The sequence below is a fragment of the Pipra filicauda genome, unplaced genomic scaffold, assembly GCF_003945595.2.
Source record: "Pipra filicauda isolate LSUMZ 115617 unplaced genomic scaffold, ASM394559v2 scaffold392_size659746_pilon, whole genome shotgun sequence".
Lineage (NCBI taxonomy): Eukaryota > Metazoa > Chordata > Aves > Passeriformes > Pipridae > Pipra > Pipra filicauda.
Window position 1 is genome coordinate 535,146 of NW_024104523.1, and position 19,769 is coordinate 554,914.

The 19,769-nt window shown below is 51.5% G+C and overlaps 1 protein-coding gene across 1 annotated transcript in view; it reads left to right on the forward strand.

Annotated features, from left to right (window-relative positions):
* The first annotated feature begins 760 nt into the window (after positions 1 to 760).
* The window catches only part of PRRX1 (paired related homeobox 1), a 37,560-nt gene continuing 18,551 nt past the window's right edge, over positions 761 to 19,769 (forward strand). The window contains exon 1 of the mRNA XM_027715529.2: positions 761 to 1,228. Coding sequence (XP_027571330.1) covers positions 988 to 1,228 — 241 coding nt within the window. The 5' untranslated portion in view covers positions 761 to 987. The remainder of the gene's footprint in view (positions 1,229 to 19,769) is intronic.

Below are 19,769 nucleotides of genomic sequence, written 5' to 3' on the forward strand. Positions count from 1 at the left end.
GGCCCTTCTGCGGCGAGGTCCGGGGGTACCTCCCAGCACCTCTACCTGTGCGTGGCCACGGGGGCCAGCCGGGCGAGGACAGGCTGCTGGGACCTCTTTGCTTGCTGGCCTCCGAGTGAATCCTCTTTTTCTTTTTGCTGTTTCTCTTTTTGCCTTTTTTTTTCTTTTCTTTTTACCCTTCTGCTCTCTTCATTTTGTTCTCCTTTTGGTCTGTTTCTCTTAGCTCTCTGTTGCACTTTTTCTTCCTCTTTTGCTATTTTTCCTCTTCCTTTCCTCTCCTCTCTCCTGTTCACACTTTCTCTTCTAGTTACCCTTGGTCACCTTTTCATCTGCATTTCTCATTTTCGCTATTTCCCTCCTCCCGGCTCCTCTCCCCAGTCCTGGGAGCCTCCCCAGGGGCGCGTCCACCCTCCCCTCCAGGTGCAGCTCCGGCTGACGAGGGGGAAGAACCCTCACACCCCCCTGCGCGCCCCCTTCGCCCCTACCCGGGGGGCTCCCCCAGCCGCCCCCCACGAGGAGCTGCCGAGCGCGGCGGGGCCCGCGCTGCCACCCCCGTCCCGGTGCCACGTCCCGGCGGGGCCCCGCGGGTGCCCGGAGCGGAGCCGCCCCCGCCGTTTGAAGTGCGGGGCGGAGGGGAGGGGAGGGCAGCGCAGGGGCGGAGGGAGCGGAGCCGCCGGCAGCGGGGGCGGAGGGACGGGGCGCACCCGCCCCAGCGGCCCCACAGCCACCCTGCGCCTCCCGGCCGGCGGCAGCTCCCCGCGCCGCCGCCCCGGCGCCCCGAGCCGGCCGCCGCCTCTCCCCTCCGGCATGTTTTAAGCCCGGCCCTGCCCGCTCCCCTTCGGGCTTCCCTACCCGCCGCCGTCGGGTCCCGTCCCGTTCCCCCCGCTCCGGTCCGTGCGCATCCCCCTCGAAGGGCCGGCGGCTGGGGGGCCGCGGGGGCGGTGGGCGCCCGCGGGGGGCGAGGGCAGAAAAGCCCCGCTCGGCACGATGGCGTCCAGCTATGCCCACGCCATGGAGAGGCAGGCCCTGCTGCCCGCCCGCCTCGACGGCCCCGCCGGCCTGGACAATTTACAAGCCAAGAAGAACTTCTCCGTGAGTCACCTGCTGGACCTGGAGGAGGCGGGCGACATGGTGGCCGCCCAGGCGGAGGAGGGCGGCGGCGAGCCCGGCCGGAGCTTGTTGGAGTCCCCCGGGCTGACCAGCGGCAGCGACACCCCGCAGCAGGACAGTAAGTGCGGGGTCACCCCCTCCTTCCATCTCTCCCCGGGGCGAGGGGCCGGGGGAGCCGCGGTGGCCGGTTCCGGTCCCGGCCCCGAGGGGGCTCCCGCGGGGACGTGGCCGGAGGAGCCCCTGGCCGGTGCCTGGTCCGGTTCCTCCCGCTCCCCGAGTCGCTTTCCCAGGCGTGCAGGGAGCCCTTGGCAGGGCCGGCACCGCTCGGCTGCAAAAACGCTTGTTATCCCCCAGCCGCGTCCCGGGAAAGGGGCGGTCTGCCCTTCGCCGCCGCGCCGCGCTCGTCGGATCCCGTGCCGTGGCTCCCGCACCCTCGGGAGCCGGAGGAGAACATCCCGGGGAGCCGAGGCGGGCAGGATCGGGCCCGCGGGCGCAGCCCCCTCGCCCGTTCCTTGCCAGGGTGGTCTGAGAACGGGGCTTGGCTGGACGGGAGGAGGCACGGTGGGCGGCTGAGCCACCCTCCATTCATCCAGCCATATATCCCATCCATCCGCCCGGCCCGTCCGAGCGGTGACCGGCGTCGTGGTGTGCGGGACACCGGGAGGCTGCTTGGAGATTTGGCTGGAGTCCGGACGATTGTCCGACGCCCTGCCCGGAGCATCGCGGCTCGCAAACAGCCCGAGGGTGCGTGCGGGGCTCCAGAGTGGAGCCGCCAATTCCCTCCCCGCCAAGCCCCGGTTCTCCCTGATCCAGGCCCGGCGGGCAGGGCAGGACAGAGTGGCCGACCTGCCTCTGAACTGCCCGTCCCGGGTCCGAGCTTGGGAACTGAAGTAGCCGTGAACCGGCAGCCCAGCGGCTGCGGGGCAGCGGGATGGGCGCCGGCATGCGCGGCGTTTTCCAAGGGCAGCGCTGTCATAAAGGGTGATGGGGTCGTGCAGGGCCAGTAACTCCCCCTTACCCTCCCTCTGCTTTCTCTTAAAAAAAAATTGCATCCCCGGGCGCGGGGACTGGCCGCGTTTTCGTTGCGGGTGCGGGCCGGCTGCGGCCGCTCCGCCGGGACTCCCGTGGGCTGCGCAGGGGCCGCGGCTGCGAACACGCTCTCGCTTCCGAGGAATCCCCGTCCCGCGCCCGGGGCTGCCCCGCGCCTCCCGGAGAAAAGTGGGAAAAAGATTCCTGCAAAACGAAACGAAAATCGAACGAAAATGCCAATTGCAATTTTCCTTCGCTTTTCGTTTTCATAATCTTTTTTTATTTTATTTTTTTCACTGGGAGCCGCCTCCGACCCTGTTTTCCCCGCGGATCCGCCGTGGTTTTCCCGGTATCCTGAAGGAAACCAGGCAGGGGAGGCGGAGAGCTTTCCAAAAAGGAGCCGCTCCTTGCAGCAGTGCCCATGGGATCCTCGTCCCGGACGGAGCCGTTCCCGGCGGGAGCATCCTCCCGGAGCGGGAGAGCGGTCGGGAAGGGAGCGAGCGGTGCGCGGCCGCTGGAGCGGCTCCTGTCTCCCCGAGAGCCGGACCGACCGCCGCTGGGGTATGGCTTAAAAAAATTTCCCTTCCAAAAACCCAGAAAAATGCAATTTCTGGCTCTAAAGGTGTATATATTAGTGGGGAAGGCAGTGATTGCGGCTCATCCCGGTTCAGCTCCCTGAACCGCAGGACAGTCCCCAAGATATTAACCAGCAAGTTACGTAGGCAACTTTTTCTTTTTCTTCCATTTCCCCATCCAGTTTCGTTTATCATATTTTATTTGGATTTATTCCTGATTTACTCCGATTTAGTCCTGGTATTACCCCTTGCCTACTGCTGAGCTTTATGGAGCCAGCTCGGTCAGTATGGAAAAGAGGGGCTGTGTTTCTCCAATACCGACCTTGCTCTTAAAGAACCAAAAAAAACCCAGCCCAAGGGCTTGTTTTCTAGCTAGCATTGCCAAGTCGGCACCAAACTGCAGCTTCAAATAATTTAGAAGTTCTCTGAGTGCTGTAAAAGTTTTAAATGCCGCTGCGGTGAATTAGAAAGTTTTGAAAGTATTCTAAAGTAAGCAACTAAATAAAAAAAAAAAAAAAAAAGGAGGGGGATAAATTCGCCCAGGTTTGTTGGGCAGAGCTGTCATCTGGGCTTTCTGGCTCTCTCACTGATGTGTTTAGCACATCCCGAGAGTCTCCGTGCCTCAGTTTCCCCACCTATTGCGTCTGCTCTGTGAAGTATTTTGCAATCCATGTAGGAAAAGGACTGTGCCAGAGCTAGAAAGTGCAACAGGGATACGAACTTTTCTCAGTGAAAAATGAGAGCTGGTTCAGTGGAAAAGCTAACACAGGGCTCGGTTATTCTCCGTGTTTCTAAGGGAGAGAAGGTAAAAGCCGTTTGGAGAAATTGTGGAATGTCTCAAGAATATTAAAAATGTTCTTTCAGCCTGGGGGAAAATCAGCTGGTCTGCCACTGATTTCTGTCCCAAACTGAAGTGAAAAGCCAAATTATTGGCGCTGGTTTTGTAATCAAAAATTAAGGGAAGAAGTTGGAGGCAGAAATGACAGAAGGCTTTATTTGGGCATTTGAGATCGAAGGAAGTATTTCGCCGCTATTTTGTTTGAAAGAGGCTCAGGAGAAAACATTTCTCTTTTTAATAAGAGAAAAACAGCATTCGTGTGAGAACCTCTGCTTGTGACATTTACAGGGAGAACTGTCAACGTATTACGGAGCTGAGTTTTCGGTGGTGCTGTGAAGCTGTCACTCTTTCTGACTTCAGTTCAACTTGCAGCTCTGAAAACCTTGCTCTGAAAACCTTACCCTAAAAGCTGATACAGTTCACGGCAAACCTCCCCGCCTCTGCTGCTTAGCTGGGAGGGCTTTGCAATCCGAGTTCCAGTTTGTCACAAAACCACCTGTTAAGATACAACCAACTCTTCGTTTGGTAGCAGGGCTTTCGCTAACTCTGGCTAAAACGGGGATGAAAATGCAGGTCCCAGCTCAGCTCAGGGGATTCCCAGAGCTTCCCAGCAAAGACTAGGAACTCTTATTGCTCCTGTGCCACCTCTGAGGCACAGAAACCTGTCAGTGGCCTGTGGGTTCCCAGAGCTTGTGTCTCTGAGCGGGGTTAATTCACCAGTTGCTCTTTTTTTAAAAAAATGGGATTTTTGATCTCTGCCTTTTTTTTTTTTTTTTTGGTTGGTTGGTTTGAGTCTTGCTGGTGATGGCTCGTAAAATAATGTGGAGAAAGAGTGACCATCAAAAGAAAAATTGTTATGCTGGAGCGAATAAACCCTGCTTCGGTCCAGTACGTGCTCGAGTTCTGCATGTTGGAGTTATTACTGTCCTTTAATTTCTCTTCAGTATAAAAGCGATGGCAGTCTGGGGGCTGGCAGATCACATCAGGCTGGGTCACGACTAAAGCTGGGGCACAGGCTGCCTGAGTCCCCCTGTGACTTCTTCTGTCTCAGCAGGCATCGTGACCCCTCGGCACTGCTGCTCCTTCCCAAGGAAGCAGAATCCCTGCCGGACAGCCGGGAGGAGGTGAGTTTCTCTGCTCAGGCTGGGTCAAGCAGAGCATCTCTGTGGCTTCAGCCCCCCTCTTCTCTGGCGGCAGGTTGAGAGCACGAGGAAGGGCCTTTTCAGCCGGCGCGTTGTTCGGTGATGGGGCAGGTGTTGCAGAGATCAGAAATAGACATTATTTCAAGCAAGGACGTGACAAAGTCAGGGAGGGCTGAGGATGGCTCCTCACGGCAGCGGTGCCTGGAGGCAGCGACCGGCTTGGAGAGCCGCAAGGCACAGAGACTGGAAGAAGGGATGAGCTGGGGCAGAGAACTCTCCACTGATGCCTGGGTTTATACCCTCTTACTCCACTGGTACTGGCCATCTGAAACAGGATCTGGAGCTGAAGGACCTCTGCTCCCACAGGGCTATTCTTTACATGACTATTCTTTTTGCTTTAATTGCCTCTTTTTAATCAGAACCAAGTGAGGTTGCTGCAGGAGTAAAAGAGCGTGTGTAAATATAGAATTGTTTCTCTTTTTCTTTTTTTTTTCTTTTTTTGCTGATCCTGAGGTCGTCTGTGTTCCTGTGCCTCCCCATCCGTCACCAAAAAATACGCCTTCGTATAAAGAGGTAGAAAAGCTCTGCCATCGCTTTGAAATGTGAAAGAAAAGTTAGAAAAGTTATTCGTTGGATTGCTGAGTTCCTGAGGATGAATGTGAGAGGAAGCGCCTGGGACAACTGCGGGGTTTTCTTTGCTTTATCTCGAAGTACTAAGTGGCTCTTTTGTTAGTAAATCACAGCCCTTATTCCCAGAAGATGCTGAGGAGGGGGAAAATGTGGGGTACATGAATTCAGTCTGTAGGAGCTATTTTCTTTCTCCCTTGTCCTGCAGGGCTGATGGGCAAAGGGAGAGTCTGCAGGCAGCAAGTGCCTGCTGGTGCCCACAGGTCGCACCCGGGTGAGCCGGGGAAACCGGCGGGTGCCTCGATCCCCACGGACAGTGGGGAGCATCCTCACAGGATGCTGCCACGAAAGATTTTCCAGAATTCTCCTCTTCCAGAAACTGACGTGGGAAAAGTGAGGATCAGATCAATACTAAGACGCTTGTTTATGTTGTCTGCGTGAAAAATACAACAGCTTTTTCTTGCCAGAGTAGTCTTCGCGCGTGCCAGTTGTACTGCCCATATCCTGGGGGCTTTGTGGAGTGTTCACTTGAGTAAAGGTTGAGTAACAGGAATTAACGCCAAGCAGTCGTTAGAAGATTGATTAACTTCTTTCCTTTCATGTTCTTTGGGCATCTCTCTCTAATTTCGGTCTCAGGATGGCTGGTGCACGGTTATTTCATTGAGTATCAGAGCGTCAGGTATTTTTCTTACATCCCTGAATCCCATAGTTTGAGGTGGGAAAACGTTTTGTGTTTTTCACGTAAATTTCTGCGGCTTCTGGATGAAGACAGGAGATGGAAATGCGACTGCCACATACCTGGATTCTTAAAAAGAAGAAAAAGAAGACACTAAAAAGTGAACAAAAATGGTCAGTGTAGTGTTATTAACAAAGAAAAAGAGCCATGTCAATTTGGAGGAGGGAGCTGACTCGGTTTATGAGTGCTGGCCATGCTGCTTTCCTTTTGACGGGTGAAAAGAGACTTGTATTTGTTTGGGAATTTCGCTTTTTTTTTGATCATAATCAGTTTTGCTTCCTGGTTCTCATGGTCTCATAATTTGCTGATGGTATTTGTGTTTTCAATCCATCCACACAGAGCTTCCAACTTTTTAATTTGAAAAAGATTTTGCTGAAGGTTCTTACTTTCCCTCTTTCCCCCCTTAATGTAATGAAAACATTTCCATGAAAATTAGATTTTGAAATCTCTCATAAAACTTAAAGGTTTGGTCTAAACTGCTAGAACGCTTTTAATGAACATCAGCTTTCTGTCATCTGCACCGAGTTTCCAGTGCTAGCCGGTCTATTTTCCATCTTTTTGATGATGTATAAAGCAGTGATTGCATGGGAAAATATTATCTCAAGGTTAATTTGTGCAGGCCTTACTCACACGAGTCATTGCATGCGACTCAATGGGCCGTTTATGTGTGTGCCAATTGATGAGTATTAGCGTTTAAAGACTTGACCAGCAGCCTTTGAGTCATGCAAAAAACTTAGTTTTTTTCGGCTGGTGGAATATTTTTGCACAGGCATGAAACGGTTTTGCTGTCGGCAGTCAGGGGCACGATCCTTTTGCCCCTCGGCAGAGGCGCAGCACGCACCAAAATATGTGGTGTGAGGAAGCCTGGGAGCAAAGAGCAAGAGCACGGACATAGTATAAAGCAGGAGAGACTGGGAGAGTTCAGTGTTTGACAAGGCAGGCACAGAATTACAGGATCGTAATTCCTTCAAGGATATATTTTATTTTTTCCCCCTGGTAACTGGGTTCACTCCCATGGTTTTTGACATCACCAGAATGACTTGATGGGATTATAGGTGTTTATTCCTGGTTGCAAGTTGTTTATGATACATTTAATCGTTTTTGAAACCCATATTAAGTAGCCCTGAGGGAGCTGTGTTCCTGCTGGGCCTCTGTTGCATAATGAAGTACATCACGAATATTTACCAAGTGTCACAGTATTCCAGACTTGGGCCTCTGTTTCTGGGGAAGATGAATCACTGCACTGCTGGTTCCCCACCCTACTCGCCTTCCCTGAAGGAGGCTTGGATTTTGGGGTGGATTATGGAGATTTGAAGTGAGAATCATTGCAGTCCGTCTGGAGGAGCTGTTGTCCAAGGCTCTGATGTGACTTTCTGTTTGAACTGTCCTTGCAGCTTTATGCACAGGGCACAGAAAGGTTTCAACTTGTGCTTGGGTAGTGGAGCAGGTTTTTGATCTGGTTCCCCCAAGAAAAACCTGTTCTGTGGTCGCCACACATGGGAAATATCTTCAGAACCCACTGACTGCTCTGATGGGAGAGCAGACAGCTCGAAGTGGCAGTGAAATCCCAGCGAGTTTTGTGGCAGTTTGGTGGGGTGTGGAGAAGGATGGTAGCAGTGCCTCCTCCTGAGGGGGAGATGCAGGATAAATTCAACTTCTTGCTGGCCACTGGAGAGTCTCCACAGAGGCTGTGTTGTACACTGTCAGTGGCAGCTCACACATGTAGACACAGGTGCCACCAGCCCTGTGGCACAGGCACGGAGGGATTTGTCCTTTGTCTGTGACTGCAGCAGTCCTACAGCCAGGGGGGCAAGGGTCCCCCAGGGCAATCCTGCAGTTCTTGCTCCTACATTGCTGGCCCTGCTCACCTCTATCATTCCTGCACTGACCTGTAAATGTGTGGTATGTACCCGACCTGTTCTTTCCTTTCCTACACTCTTTCTGCTGGACCTGGCTGGTCTCCGCTGTGTAGCCCTGGAAGATGCTGCGAGGTGGGAATGGGAGCTCAGCAGAGCTATGCTGTGTGTCTGCTGGGACTGTGGAGGCATAACTGAACTTAAAGAGAAGATTCTTTCAAATGAGAACATCTGGAGGACGCTGGTTGGGAAGGGAGCAGTGGTGCCAAAGCTGAGGGCCACCTCCAGCAGTGGAAAGCCTGGCATCTGCAAAGATGAGTCTGCGAAGGCCAAGAGGGAAGAGAGGCCTGATGAGCAAGCCAGAGAGCATCTATTTCAGCTTACATTGCTTTCTGGGCTCCTCTCTCACCTCCAGAGTCTGAGAAAAGGCTATGCCAGTGTTTAAAGCACTATACCAGACAGTCTGGATTTCATACGTGCCCATATGAAGTGAACATTTGCCTTGGGGTGGCAGCCCAGGACATCCTGGTGCCTTGTGTTCCTGGAAGGAAAGGTTAGAAGAGAGGTAAAGGGAGCCAGCTGTGCTCTTAACAATTCACTACATCCTATTGCTGCAACCAGTTCATATTCCACCCAAATTTTCCCCCATTCTGGCTAGAGAAATTTTCCTATAGGAGAAACTCAGCCAGTCAGCGAGACCGCTGGGCAGGGCAAACATCCAAAGAGACGCTCAGGATCTGGCTGGGACCCTCTCCACTTCTTGATGAGCTGCTCAGGCAGCAAAACTGCCTTTGCACTGAGGGCTGGAACTCATCAGGAGCCTGGGGACACTGCTTCCTGCTTGGAAGCCACCAGTGGATGAACTTCTCCTGCGGCCTCCTTGACCAAAGAAAAATCAAAGTTATCTGTGGTCCTGCACGACTGGGGCAAGATGCAATTGCCAGCAGCAGCTGCTGAGGGGGCAGACTTGGAAAAGGACGATGGCATCCAGCTCTGAAGGGGTCGGCAGTTGCAGAGACACTGGGATCAAAGCAGGGTGCCTGGTGGTGATGGAGCAGAGTGGGTGGCTTCAGAAGGCAGCATCCAAGTAGCTTCCAGCCCTCTCTTGTAGCCAGTGTAGGTGCTGGACAGGTCAAAGTTGGGTAGGTTTTGAACCCATGGGGATCTTTAGTAGACTAAAGTTTAGTTTGCTCTTGGTTTTATTGTGTTTGTGGCTGCTGAATGAGCGGTGGGTGAGCTGGGCTGAGCTGCAGCCATGTGTCAGTGAGGCTGTGAAGATCTGCTCAGTGCTTCTGGAAATCATCCTCTTTTTTTGGAAGTGTCACTAATACGACCCACATTTGAAAGAAAAAAAAAAGCAGCTTTCAAAGAGCCGTCACTTCTCTGTGTCAGCTCAGCAGAGCCGGGGCTCTGCGGGGATGGATTGGACTTTAAAAGGGAAAAGTGCCTGAGCCGTAACAGTGAAAACAGACTGTTAATGCTCTGGCCTGGTGCTGCAAAGGGCTGCCCTTGCTGGTGGCTCTGCAGGCGGCTCCTGTCCCCATGAAGTCTGGGCTGGTTTCCCATAAAGCTTTACACTGCTCTCCCTACCTTGTGGCCTGAAATGCTGGTAGCACTTCATGCCAGTTGTCCTTCCTTGTCCTGTGCAGCATCACATTTACAGAGCAGAGGTTTGGGAATCCAGCACCGATTGGGGTGGATGACTCTAATGCTGATGGTACTTGAGAAAGCTGGTGACCAGTCTGTGTCTCTTTCCTGAGCGTGTTTGTCTCTGGATACGAGCTGGTAGCGCTGCCTGTCCCGTCTTGAGTGCTTGAGGTTGTCAGAGCAAATGTACCGGTGATCTTGCAGTGAGGGAGAGAAAAAAGCTTTCAAGACCAGTCCAGGCCCAAGCCCTGCATCCTGCTGCCAGCATTCTGAATGTTGATGGCAGTCTGTCTGTTCCTCTCCAGGGATCAGGGATGGGGAGCTGAGGTGGCGGTGGAAACACAGGTCTGGATGTTATGCACACACACAAGGCAGCTGAGGAGGGTGTTTGTTCTGTGTGCTCCCCAGGCAGGGAGGGCCACTCTGCTTCAGGGGAACTGCAGGGCAATTTGTAGGGCGCAGCGTGTGGATGTTGGGAGCACCCTACTCAGAAAAGGCTTGCACCCAAAATCTCAGTTGAGACGGTCAGGCTTTTTTTCCTCCAAACATCAGTTGAGATGGCCCAGTCTGAGGACCTGGCCTGTCTTTTACTGCTCCAAAATGCCTTTGTGCCTTGGCTGCAGTCTTAAAGTCTTTTTTCTACATACTCACTGCCATGACTTGACCAAGTTCACCTCACCATGCCTCAGTTTTCCTACTGGGTACGATCCTGGCCTCTAATTAGGAGCTTTGGAGTTTCCGGAGTATATGTGTTATGTTAGAGCTTGGCTTAAACAGTGATTTGGAAAGATTGTCCTCCCTCTGCATCACCCCCAGTAAATTACTATTTCATCTGCTTCTGCCTCTGGAATTGACCACTTTCCATGTTAGTTAACTGGAAGAGATGCCCTTCCATGAACTGGAGCAACTTCCAGCAGGTTTGTTGCTGCAGGGAGCCCAGCTGATATTCAGATGCACCTAAGTGCATGCCATGCCCTTGGGGAGGGTTGTGTTTGCTGTGTGAACCCATCCATGGGGTGAAACAGTTTTCAGTGGCAGATTTTTGCATGGGGACTTGAACCTCCTGAACATCTTGAGGTGCCTGGGCTCTCCACAAGCCCAAAGGATACAAAGAGCAGCACGTGCTGGTCAGCTGGAAGGTCCCTGGAGCGTTTGGCAGCAGGCAGTGAAATTCCCAATGACTGGTTGGGACAGTCACACTCTTTTTCTTGGCTATAGCTTGGTCTTGAAGGTTTGGCCAAAAAGATTGTTACTTGCAGTTTGTTTCATTTGGAAAACTTCTGATACGTGTCATGGAAACTCAGAGAACTGCTCAGGAATAAGTGCTTGCGGCACATTGCTCGTTTGTGATTTGTTTTTCATTGTTTTTCCTTAAAAAAATTTGAAAACTCAGCTAATCAGTAAAAAGAAACAATCACCTGTGATTTAGGAGAGAGATCTCTCATTGTAAATAATAAATTAGTGTCAGGAGACCGGGCAGACAGAATGGTTGATGAATATCCTGCAGGCTGAAAGTTGTTTATCGAGCCTGTTTGAAGACTTATGACTAACAAGCTCATTTACAGAGTTTGGAGTCTGTTCATGAACCGTTCTCCAGCTGGGAGGATGTGGGAATCATCAGAAAATGCATTCACAAGTTACTCGATCATTTAAAAAAACGATCAAACAAACAAAGGCTGGTTTTTGGAAGGGAACTGTAAATTCCTCTTCCCCCCCACTGGGTTTTCTGAGGCATTCCCGTTAGGAAAATGCAGGGCCCGGAGAAGAATGAAGAACCCCACGTCGCTTGCTAATGACCTATTTTGGTGCTAACCCTTCTGCTCAATGCCCTGCCACCAGCCAAGCCCTCCAGCTGTGGCAGAGCTGGTCCCTCAGGGGACAGCACTGTGAGGATCGTGGGGGCCTGGTGGGATGGATCCATCTCGTCTCCACTGGTGATTCCCAGTGGGGAAATTTGGCTTACTGGGGGAAGGGCTGCTCTCGCTCCTCTGATGAGGTGACAGAGATTTCCCCCACGTCACGTTGCAGTGTTTTTCCACACAGTGCCCTGTAAAGGAGGGCGGCACGGGATCTGCTGCTGTCAAGTGCCAAGGGGGATGAATTCAGAGAAAGGAGCCTACACTGGAGTGCTGTGGCTCCATGCCTTTTGCAAATCTGCTTGCCTGGCCTGGGATCAAGTCTCCTGCCCAATGCAAAACTGCATCAAAGAAAGTCCAGAGAAAAAAAGCAGTAAGGAGAGCTCCAGCTCCAGTTCAGGAGGACAGAAGAGGTGCTAATAGGTGCTCAGGCTCAAATATGAACTGATCTCCAAGCCCACCTACTTGCTGTTGCTGCAAGGGAGATGTAAGTGAGGCAGTAGGGAAATCCTCCCAGGTCTAGAAAGTATAGGGAAACCTTGGAAGGGATTGGTGTGAGAATTTGTTGAGACCCCAAGCACAAATCTGATGGAGATAAACATGTGAAGGAATAAACAGCGCAGAGTTCATCCTGCCTTGGAAATGGTGGTCTTCCCCCAAGTTTCAGTGGTAGTGTGACTTTAGTGGGAGTGTGCCTGTTTGTTTAACCCTGACTTTCATCTGTCCTGGCCAGCACAGTGGTGCTGCCTCCAATTTTCCCCCACGTTCCAGGCGAGTTGCTGTGTTTTGTTCAGCTGGGGTGCCTGTGGGGTAAGAGAGACCTGTTCAGCTGAGGGAAAGCACATGGATGGGTAAGGGATGTGATTAGCAGGAAAACTGCCCCAGAAAGCTGCCCTTCATCAATCTAGGCAGGTTCATGTCAGCCTTTGAGGGTGCTGTGTCTATCCCCTGGCCAGAGACAACCTGTGTCTGGAGGTTACAGCAAGGAAGTGAAGGGGATGCCTTGTTCTCAGAGGGTTGAATTCGGCTGGGTGGCAAATCCTGGTTTTCTTTCTGGCAGCGGTTGCCAGGCTCCCCATTCCCTCAGCTTCTCTTGCTACACCCATGGCACTGCTCTCCAGGAATCCTCAGAAGGACTTTGCTCTCTGCTGTGCTTCCCTGGTCTCCGCTCCAAGTGGGAGCACTTTTGATTTGGTGATGTATCGCTGTCCCTCTCAGGCCGTGCAATGGCGAGAGTTGTTCCAGGCACTCGTGATGATGGATTTGAATCCCTGTTTCCGTGACTCTCCAGAAAGAAATCGTTTTCTTTCCCTCCCCCCCCCCCCTTTAATCCATCAGAGAAAAGTAAGAATGGGAGCCAGTGGCTGGGAGCAAAAGCCAGACATGCATTCAAAGGAGGTAGAAAACATGCATTTTTAAACTGTGAGATGCTGTGTAATCTCTAGAAATAACTCTGAAGGAGAGTGTTGGCTTCTCCATCCATGAATGTCTGGAAGCCCTTTTGGAAAAGCTGCTTTTGTCAGAATTAAACTGAATTATTGGTCTCCCTAGTGGGGTAACTGGGTGAAATGCTATGGCTGGGTCTCACGCAGAAACCAGCAAACTGAAGGGCTCAGCTCTGGGTCTGGGACGGATGGATATGCTGCAGCATTCCTGAGCAATCCAATGTCAGGGATATTCCTGCCAGGAAGTTGGATCACAGGACCAGATGGAGGACACAGATCCACTTGGTGTGAGTCTGTTTACAGGTTTAAACCAAAACATAGCAAGAAACACAAAAGGAAAGCAATGTCCTCATCTCTGATCATAACTCAGGCCTGTATGTGAACCAGCTGCCACACATTTATAGGACAATCCCCTTTTTCAAATCCCACTGTTAGGAATAGGAGAGACGGGGAAGCCTCCGCAGAGCTGTGAAGGACAGACATCAGACATGGAAATAGCCCAACCTTCTCTTGTGTTTCAGGACTTCTTATGAGTTTACTGTAGCTCTGAAGGAAACAGGCTGTTATGTGAGACTTCTGATATTGCTGGCCAGGTTGAGAGTCTGTGTGAATGGTATCTCCTGTAGTCACAACCCTGTTGGCTTTGGGTAAAATGAGGAAAACAGGGAAAGCTGCAAATCTAATCAGTGGTGGGGAGGGTGGTAAACATGCTCAGCACCCTCGTGGGACAGAGCGTCTCTGAATCGGACGGGTGAGCTCCCTGGGAAGGTCAGAGGTTTGCAGGATTGGGATGATCAGAGCTGTCATTCATCTGCTTGTGTCTGCACTCCAGTGCACATTCAATTGTTGCCAGCCAGGGAAGAGCCTGCAAAACTAGCGATGTCCAAAGAGCCAGAGAAGGGCAGCTCCCCCGGGAATGTTCATAGCACGAAACCCGGTGGCTGATCCTCTTCTCCACCACTGAGCCCAGGGGGATGGGACCCTTCCTCCACCCCACCAGGATGGTCATTTTCCAGCACCAATGCTCAGCATTCGTGGCAGTGTGATCATGGATGTTGGCCACGGAGTATGGAGTTGCGGAAGCTTCCGGATTTGCTCCTAGAAGGTACATTGAGTAAAAAAATGTGCTGAGAAATGGTTTGGCAAACAGTTTGGTTTGGAGGAATTATGCTTTCCTTCAGTATGTTTAATAATGGGGATGTGGGGAAAAGATCAAAATAATCAAACTCCTTCTAAGACTCAGTCCAGGTGTGAAAAATCGTGTCTCTGAATTTGTCCCAGATTGACTCCAGGCATGATTCAAGCTTCTGAAAAAATCCTGGTGCCTCCATGAGTACGTTAAAGCTCCACCAGGCAGAGCTGTGGCCGTGGCTCTGAGGTGTTTGGTGTCACTGTGCAGTGCTCAGGTACATCTTGTTCACAGCTGAGATGGGAACTGGGGGAGTCCTGTCTGTGCCGCAGAGAACATCCCTCGAGACCACCATCATCTTTGCCAAGGTCCTGAAAACATGGCTATCCACTGTGGCTGTCAGGAGGTACCACAGGGTGGGAATAGGGTCATTCTAAACTGGCCATGACGTGGCTGGATTTTGCTGCAGGGTGTGCACTGGCTGTTAATCCTATTTTAGGGCAGCCTCTTTGTAAAGAGAAAAATCCTTGCACACCCAGTGTGCAAGAGAGAGGCAGGTACCTCCTGGGGGAAATGGCCACCCTGACTCGAGCTGGTCCTGTCACTTGTTTGGAGAGAGTTGAGAGGATGCTCAGCCTGCTGGTGTCACGGGTGTTGTCTTTAGTGTAGAGCAGAAGCTGCTGGGGAGGGAGTGCTGGTCTTTCCTTCAACCATGTCAATGGTCACAACAGCCAAAGACGGGGACCTTCCTACCTAAAAAAGGCACTTCTCGAGTGAATTGCTTCTACATCAAGAAGTGCAGGTTCTGTTCAAATGCAGCAGGCAGGGAACTTCTCTTGGTTCCAGCTGGACAGGGGAAACCTCCTCCGAATTAAAGCAATTATGGAGAAAGCAGATGCTTTGGGTAAATACTTTCTGGTTTTTATTTAAAAGTAGCATCTATGTTGGAGGGGGGGGAAGAAGTGATTTTATAAGCCTCAAAAAGGAAAGAAATCGCTTAATTTGACATTCCTTTTTTTTTTCTTCCGTGAATTTGTTTGGTAAAACTTTTAGCAGTCTCGGTAGAGGTCAGCTCCAAACAGGCGTTAAAAATAGAGGGACAAAAGCCCTCAGTTGCTGTCAGTGTCCGGTGCCCAGTCCTGTTCGGAGGGTGATACTGCGGGAAGATTTGGGGAGGTACCGAGGGGCTTTTCTGTTATTCTGGTGCCATCTACTGGTCCGAGCCCACAGGAAGGTCTGTGACAGCGGGAAACAGCAGCAAAACACGGGCGGACGGTGTGGTGTGGCCGGGGTCCCACAGAGCGTGGGCTCTGTGCCTTCTCTGCACAGGGCACACGGATGCAGTTGGTGCTGCCGCTCCCCGTTGTCTCTGTTGCTGCTTCATCCGGGTTTAGTAGTTAAAGAGACCAAAATGTGGGGCTTGGTCTGCTCAGTCGCAGTTCTGGCCTCACTGGGGAAGGTGAGGGGGTGTGATGTGAAGGTGGCAGCTGTCGGCAATGATGCTCCTGATGCTGTGCCCCGCCAGGGATGTCCGTGGAGCAATCCAAGTTGAGCTCTGCTGGGATGTTCCTTCCAGCAATGTCCTGCTTTGGGTTCTGAGGGGTTTTGTAAAAGCTTGGTCTCGCTCAGCTGCTTGGTCTTTTGCTGCTGGCATTAGTAATCCTCTCTTCTTTTAGTGAGCCATCAAATTTTCAAGAAAATTTTAAAAGCTGAACTATCTTCACAGTTCCTGTTCAAATCCTCAAAGTGTGGTTGAAATTGGCCAACTACTCAAAGAGAGAGATCAGAGGCAAAGAGCATGTTGCATTGTAAGCGTTTTCTCTGGAAAGCCAGTTGAAAACAGCTGGGAAAGCTGGGCTGCCCTTCTGGAAGGCACCTGCAAGGGATTTGGTGCCCAGAGCAGCCCGTTTGAGGACACAGTCTCCTCTCCAGATGCACAGCTACTGCTGGAGGCTGATGTGAGCTCTGCCCCATGGTTCCTCCTCCTCTCTCTCCTGCCACACATTCCATGTTGGCTTTGCTCTCCCGGTGGCTGGGCCAGCCCCGTGTGGCACATCCCTGAGGAGAGGATGTCCTCTCTGTTGTGGCTGCTTCAAAGGGCCAGGGCCATCCTCGACTTGCTTCGCTCCAGTGTGGCAAGTCGTGCTTTGAGCAAGACACAGCCTGCCTTGAACTCAGCCAGCACAGGGAGCCGGGAGGAGGGAAAACCAGGAGAGGGGAAGAGATCTTTGATGGGGTTTTCTGACAACCTTTCCCACTTTTTTTATTTTACAGTTTAAAGCAAACCCTCAGCAGGAGACCTGATGGCTCAGTAGCAGGATCTGTGCCATGCAAACATATTCTCTGCTCTAGCAAACACAGGAGGTGTTACCCGTTTGCTTACTACCGGTAGTAACTTTTTCAAGAGCTTGGTTTTCAAGCCTTGACACTTCTCAGGATTATTTTCTCCAGTGATTTGAGAGAAATCAAAGCCCTTTCTGTGTGAAAAGTAGAAGCCATGGGGAGTTTTTGGACACAGGCTGTAGGTGAAGGCAGGAGAGGCTGATGCTCGGGTACTGGGGACTGCCAGATGGGAGAGGATGACCCAGAGCCGCCTGGGCAGTTGCAGGGATTTGGTGCTGTTTTGGGGCAGCCTGGCCTGTTTCAGCCAGTGCTGGTGGAATTACAGGATAGATGTGTGTTCAGGTGGATGTGGGCACCCTTCTCTCTGGACATGGCTCTGGGTGAGTGCAGCAGCAGGTCTCCCAAGGCAGGCAGTGAGGATGGAACTCTTGAGTTTGGCCATAGGCTGGCAGGTAATCAGGAAAGGATACAATGTGTGCCCAGGACTGAGAATTTTACTATTTTATAAGCTCTGTGCCCAGGTAACAGATTCAATTAAACTGCCAAAGCAACTGCAAAACAAACATCTGAGCAACAGAAGGGGTTTATGAGAGAAACCCACATGTTGTGTCACAGCCTGGGCTCAGCAAGCAAGAGGACTTGAAATCATCTATATGTAAATGATAATCCTTGGGAGCACTTTTGCTCCCCTGTTCATATGAGGCAGGACCAGATTCCTGTTATCCACAATGAAATGCAATATTTGTTTTAGTAACTCGTCCATCCTTCATTGGGGATGAGTTCTCCAGCTTGAAAGGGGTTTTTCATCTCCGTTTCCTGCAATCCTTCTAATGCTGGGAACTGATTTGGTCGAAATGTTACTTGGGTTTAATTTATGTGGAGACTTGGGTTTTTCTTCCTATTGCTTTTGATTCAGGAAAGTATCTTTATTCACCAGGGGCACTTAAACTATCTGCTGAGTAAAAGCAGTGTCTAAGCTGGGAGTGGTCCCTGCATCCGCTGTGAGTTCAGCAGGCGCTGGTTCAGGAATGAGCCCATGGCAGCAGATGACATGCGGTTTGATACACTCCTTCCCGTCAGATGTTGGGAAATAAAACATGATTCCGGTACAATCATTTGACAATGTTGGCTCCGTCTCCCTCTGAGCCTCTGTGTAAGGAGAGTAAATTTAAAGGGCCGTATTTTCCCTGACAGACAGCTAGGAGAGGACTCCAGGGCCTGCCTTCCAGGCTCTGCCCTATCAAACATGCTGTCTGACCCCTGCAGTTGCCTCAAGTTGGGCATTTCAGCCTGTAATTAGTTATCTGACTGCAAGTGGCTTGAGCATCAAAGCACTCTGCAGGTGAGTTTAGCTGTCACTATTCAGCTTTTAAATTGGGATGACGGGCCAATTACAGACCATTACCACCAGCTTTTGCCTGGCTCCCTAACAGAGGGCCCAGAGAATGTCACTTACTGCCTGAATGTGCTGTGCCAGTATAGCAGGACCAAAGTCCAGTTTCACTATTGCTGTGACTCATTGAAGGACTGTGGCTCTCCATTTCTTAATTTATTTATTTTTTTTTTCTATTTTTATTTTGAACTTCAGATTCTGGGGTTGTGTTAAAATCTGGGATTAAAAAAGACACCACATATCTGGCAGCGTGTATAAGGCAGAAGGATGAGACCCGTCCGGCTTTGAGGTTTAAAAAGAAGCAGAGGGTGCACTGAGGGAAGGCCCAGCGTGTCTGGAGCCTGTCTCAGTGCTGTTTTCTTAAGGAGACAACTGTGTGATTCTCAGAGGATCAAACTTATAGTCCATGAACGTTTGGGTTGGTTCCATTCTGTCTGCTCTGGCTGTGCGTGAGCAGTGCTGGGGTCACAGCCACAGCAAAGCTGTCCCACCTCCCCAGCCCAGTAAAGACTCTCAGACACACCTAATTTCAAGCCAGGTGACAATTCCTGGGCTTGCAGGAGCAGGAGTTAAAGACTGCAGACACCGTCCAGAGGCTCTGGGTTTTACAAAGTGTGTGGCTCACATGGGCAGGCTGCCGGCCGCGGGCTGAGCTGGCTGCAAAGAGTCTCCTTTTCCCCCTTTATTTTTTGTTCTTGCTGCACAGGTCTTCTGAATAGTTAAATATCCATCTAGGTAAACAGAGGATCTCTGCCCAGTAACCCCCTGTTTGTGTAGGTCTGCTGCAGCTGTGTGCCCCTGACTCGGGCTGGGGAAGGAAACAGTAAAGTTTCCCAGCAGAGGGACGGGAGCATTTTACAGCTCACCGAGGGCTCTGGGTTTGCAGCAGGAACACATAGCTCAGGCTGACCTCTCTGGAGCCACCTCCGAGAGCCGAGGTGATTGTTTCTGGACTGAGAATCCCTGTCGCTTTTTCCAGGTTAACTCAAGATAATGCTGGCCCAGCTGAGGGACGGCCTTTCCCTTCCCCACGTGCATACGGTCTCCGCAGAGCACTCCTGTGTTCATCCTGAGCAAACACCAGGAGGGGTTTTTGACTCTGAGGTTTCCTTTCCTGCAAAGCCAGAGGGGAAAAATGTTTGAGGGCCTGGGGAGTTTGGTGACAGAGTTCTTTCTTCCTCTGGGGAGGTGGGAATAATCCTGCGGGACAGGGACAGTGAGGCTGTCTCTTTTCCTGGCATGCAGCTGAGCTGTGCAGGATCAGGATGTAATGGAGCTCCCAAACCTCCACATGGGAAGCAGAGCCAGGTAACTCACTCTCCATGCTTGACCTTAGTCTGTCCCAGCTGACTATCCAACCTGGAGGAACGGGATGCTTTCCTCATATTCCTCCTTAGCAGTAATGAGCTGTAGGGCTAACGAGCTCGGGGTATCTTGCTCAGGTGGAGCAATGTGCTGCTGTGTGGCCAGAAGGTTCTTTGCAGCCTGGTTAGAGCCAGCACAAGCCTGGCTCAGCAAAGCCTCTGCAGAAATCAGCTTGCTTTGTCCCAAGCCCTGTGGCTGAACTTGGCAGGCACGTGAGCTGGAGAGCTGGGGAGAGGGATGTCACCAGTCCTAAAGCAAGCAGCAGCCTCCTGAGAAGGGGCAGGAAGCACTGAATTCCCAATCCCCCTGCTGAACTGGCAGCTTGTGCTGAGCATTGTAGCTGAGCGCGTTTGCAGCGTTTTATGGGGCATAATCTGTTGTCATCGAAGCCGATGGCAAATTCCGTACTTTCTGCAGCTGACGCTAAATAGGTCTTTTGAAGGTTGTAATTTCTCGCTTAACCAGTGCCAGTTGCGAATACTTTGTGCTAAGGAATAACCCCTTAGTGCCAAATAAAATACAGGGGAAGTCTGTGGCATGTTTTTCAGCGTATTGTTAGTTACAGCCCTCCTGACAGAGCACATTCTATGCTGAAGATAAATGCTTGGGAGTCTCTTGCCAATTTATGTCCGAAAGGGCTTTTCTTGGATGTCCTCCTCTCAGTGGAAAATGCTTTTC